The sequence below is a fragment of the Triticum dicoccoides genome, chromosome 3A (genome assembly GCF_002162155.2).
Source record: "Triticum dicoccoides isolate Atlit2015 ecotype Zavitan chromosome 3A, WEW_v2.0, whole genome shotgun sequence".
Lineage (NCBI taxonomy): Eukaryota > Viridiplantae > Streptophyta > Magnoliopsida > Poales > Poaceae > Triticum > Triticum dicoccoides.
This window is the reverse complement of record NC_041384.1, coordinates 399,691,522-399,695,792: the sequence shown is the minus strand read 5'-3', so window position 1 is coordinate 399,695,792 and position 4,271 is coordinate 399,691,522. Positions and strand designations below refer to the sequence as shown.

At 48.4% G+C, this 4,271-nt stretch overlaps 1 protein-coding gene across 1 annotated transcript in view; it reads right to left on the bottom strand.

Moving 5' to 3' along the window:
- Positions 1–713: 713 nt before the first annotated feature.
- LOC119272338 (putative E3 ubiquitin-protein ligase SINA-like 6) overlaps positions 714–4,271 on the bottom strand; it is a 48,824-nt gene continuing 45,266 nt past the window's right edge. The window contains exon 5 of the mRNA XM_037553847.1: positions 714–1,418. Coding sequence (XP_037409744.1) covers positions 714–1,418 — 705 coding nt within the window. The remainder of the gene's footprint in view (positions 1,419–4,271) is intronic.

Sequence of the window (4,271 nt, the reverse complement as noted above, 5' to 3'; positions counted from 1 at the left end):
ACACACCTAGTCTCTTGGGACTTCTCGCATGCACCATCTCTAGCTCCCTAGGTAGATGCCACCCACATACACTTGTACTCTAAGTTTAGTACATTATACAGGAAGAGAAGAGGTGCACGCACGCACTCGTCCTCTCTCACCCATGCATCTGTAGCTACAAATTGTAGTGTTCTCAACCATCTGATTGGCTCTATCATAGGTTTCCCATTGCTCCTTGGCCTTGAGATTGAGAAGTTTAAAACGCGGAGGCTAAGCTGGAGGCGCGAGGTTTTGGTTAATGTGCGGGCCGCACACGGCACCAACACGACACAATCTTCGTCTGCCTAGTGTGCAGTCGGGTGAGTTGTCCAAGTATAGATACAACCAGGCCCTCCTTGGTATCTGCACCTCGACTTATGCATAGAGAAATTAGGATCGGAGGGAGTACTACTAGTAGTAGTACTACTTTGATGTGTCGCGTCAACTCGCACAAGTATGCAACACTTCCTGGACAAACAAGCATATAAGTTGTTGTACTTCTTACCCAAAGGATCTTTATATCCAACAGACACAAAATATCTGTTCCACTATTGGAAATTACTTTAATTGTTGATCTGATGTTGAAGTAATTGTAGTGTCGCCACCAAAACCCACCATCTCTTAAGCTAAAGTAGACCGAGCTAACCCCTATATTAGCATATTACAAAGATAAATAGAAGGCACTGTAGAATCATTTAGGAGGTGAGCTTGTCGATCTGAATGTTGAGGGACACCGTCCTTGACAACCCAACCATGCCCAACAGCTTGGGCGGAACTATGAAGAAGGTCAGCTCCTGCACTGCGATGTCGCCGGGATCCTTGTTGCTTGTCACCTCCATTTCCACCTTGATGGTGTCGGTCCTGCCATTGGGCTCCCCCGGCAAGCCGTTCGCCCACAGCTTGGCCGCGTAGTGCGGCAATGGGGACACCCCCGCTCTGATGCAGACGACCGACACAGTGATAGGCGCGCCGAAGTCGAGCATGCCGCCAACCAAGAAAAACGCGCGGCTGTCCTCCTCTGCGAACAGCAAGAGTCGTGGCTCCGACAGTGGCACTTGCATCTGGAGCACCTTGCCGTACTGGATCCTGTGCACGGGCATGGGATGCACGGTGCTGATGTGGTGGGAGAGTGCATGCGGCAGCCCTTCGTAGACACAGACGGGCACGGGGAATTTGCAGGGCATGAGCGAACACACGCTCTGGTGATCGGCGAGCTTGTGGTAAGTTACGTACAGCCCACAACCTTCGTGCGGGCACTCCAGCCTCATCGAGGAGAGAATGGCGTCCACCGTCGTGTTCCACATGTCGAAGCCACCTCCGCGCTCGCACTTCTGGCACTGTCGCTGGTTCTCGGGCGCTCGCCACGGCAGTTTTGCGCAGGCCAGGTGACCTCCCTTGCACTGCACAAATCAATCGAATAGCACATCAATCAAGAAACCTGTACCTTGCTCGATAAGCCGAATAGACAAGGTGTATTCGAACCTCATACACTGGAGGCTTCAAGGGGCAGTGGAGCAAGGTGAGGTCCATAGAGACCATCGAGAGCTCCATCGTCGGGTCCTGTTCCGTCGGTATGATCTCGCCTCCTCGTGCACAACCATCTCTCGCTTTAGGGCCGGGGCATTACAAAGTTTTACCGTCACATATTCATACTACTTCAAGGTGCATTAAATCAACACATGCAAGTATCAAAAGGAAAGTCATGGCATGCATGCATGCATTGTAATTAATGCATCGGTAAACGCAAATTATTGAAATATACCGAGTGCACTGCTTTGATGTGTCGCATCAACTCATACAACACGGAGAAGTTTGATTACAACACCCTTTCCCTCGCCCATGAGCGTGGTGGCTCGCAGGACTAGGAGAAGCTTTCGCTACACGCTCTCCCTCTAGCACGCGATGGAGATGTAGCAGTTCATTCGGTGTCAGATGGCCAGAAGCATACTGTAGTACTCCACTGCAGTAGTACCATCATTGTTCGACTTCCCGAAGAGGCGAAGAGCCAAGCGCAGCCCAGACGCCCGTGTGGTAGTTTCATGTGTTGGGGAGGTATAGTGACATAGTCGGATAGCGTGTACCGTGCCCCTAAGCTTAAAATCATTGGGGTCGGCTCCATGCTAGAGGCCGTCTCGAAGCATTTTTTGATAAAAATAATCTTCTCGCCCTACCTGTCATCCTGGTGATTGTAGTTTGCACACTCATCTGGTCAAGACAGGAATATATATTTTAATTTGTGGTGGGGTAAAAGTTAGAGGTTGCAGCAAATATATTGTACACTGCGGGTCTTTTAGCCAAGTTTAGAGGCAAACATGTGGGGCCAGTGCTATGATGTGTCGCATCAACTCGTACAACAAGGAGAAGCTTGATTTTACTACTACACGCCCTCTCCCTCACCCATGGGTGTGGTGGCACGCAAACGAGGACAAGCTTTTGCTTACTACAACAAGCTATCCCTCCTGCACACGGTGGATGGACATGCAACAGTTGATTCGATACTGTGGAAGTAGTAATATCATTCTTCATCTTCTCGAAGAGGCGAAGAGCCAATGCAACCTGAACGTGGCAGTCGCGAACGCTCGCGTGGCAGTCTTTCTGTAGGGGTGGGGCGTGGTGCGGAACCTTGGAGCATGCATATAGCCAGGCTCTTGCATGAGACAAAATTGCCATGACAGCAGGCTATAAGCCCTCTATTGTACTTGCTCTTAATAGTATAGCCCTGTAAACCGGAAAGGAGGGACTACTCTCTTTGTTCCTAAATACTCCCTCCATTTTTATTTGGTCCTCGTATTAGCTCTGGTAAAAGTCAAGCTTTATAAACTTTGACCAAGTTTATAAAAAATATTAACATAAGCAATAACAAATCAATACAATTAGATTTATTATTGAATGTACTTTGACATCATATATATTTGATACTATGATAAATTTTTATATTATTTTTTATAGACTTGGTCAAACTTTATAAAAATTTGACATCATTCAACTCTAATATGCAGAGTAAATAAAAATGGAGGGAGTATTTGCCTTTCTAGAGATTTCAACAAGTGACTACACCCCAAATGAGTACATACGGAGCAAAATGAGTGAATCTACACCGTAAATTAATACGTAGTTCTCTCCTTTTCCACTCTGCCTTGGTCGCGGTGCACAATATTGAGTATACTGCTACTGACTAGTCTCTTTTTGACATGCATTTATGTTGAGACGGCTTGAATGCCAACAAGGCAGAGGGTAGCAGTTCCTGAAATGTTGAACGATCAATGCTGCCTCCACATTCAATTAGCATGCAGAAGTTGGAGAAGCATAATGGAGCCAGCACGATGTGAATGCAACACAGTTTGGACTCTCATATAAAGGCGCCCCACCACTCCAATCCATCTACTCCTAGTCTCTACGCAACACTGCCCACTCCAATCCAAGACCAAGACCAAGTGATCAGAAGCCACAAGCACCAATGGAGTCGATGGACGCGAGCGGCAGTCAGCTGTGCCGGATCATCCAAGATGTCGACCTACGGCCCCGCACCGCGCAGTATTTCCAGAGGGTGCTTGTCGGTGTCAAAACCGGCGGATCTCGGGTAGGAGGTTCCGAACTGTGCGTCTAAGGTTGATGGTAATAGGAGATAGAGGACACAAAGTGTTACCCAGGTTCGGACCCTCTTGATGGAGGTAATACCCTACATCCTGCTTGATTGATATTGATGAGTATGGGGGTTACAAGAGTTGATCTACCACGAGACCGTAATAGCTAAAACCCTAGAAGTCGAGCCTTTATGATTATGATGATTGCCTCTACGGACTAAACCCTCCGGTTTATATAGACACTAGAGGGGCCTAGGGTTGTACAAAGTCGGTTACATAGAAAGGAAATAATACATCCGGCCGCCTAGCTTGCCTTCCACGCAAAGGAGAGTCCCATCTGGACACGGGAGAGAGTTTTCTGTCTTGTATCTTCATGGCCCAATAGTCCAGCCCACGTCACACAGGCCGGACGCCCGAGGACCCCTTAATCCAGGACTCCCTCAGTAGCCCCCGAACCAGGCTTCAATGACGAGGTGTCCGGCGCGCAGATTGTCTTCGGCATTGCAAGGCGGGTTCCTCCTCCGATCACTTCGAAGTACCTGACTTAAAGAGATGTATTCGGCCTTCCATTTAATGTCATACCCATCAGCTTCTGTGCCTCCACACCTTCTGCTTCCACGTGTCGAGCGAATACGAGAAGTCGGGGTATTTTTTGCACATAACCCCCCC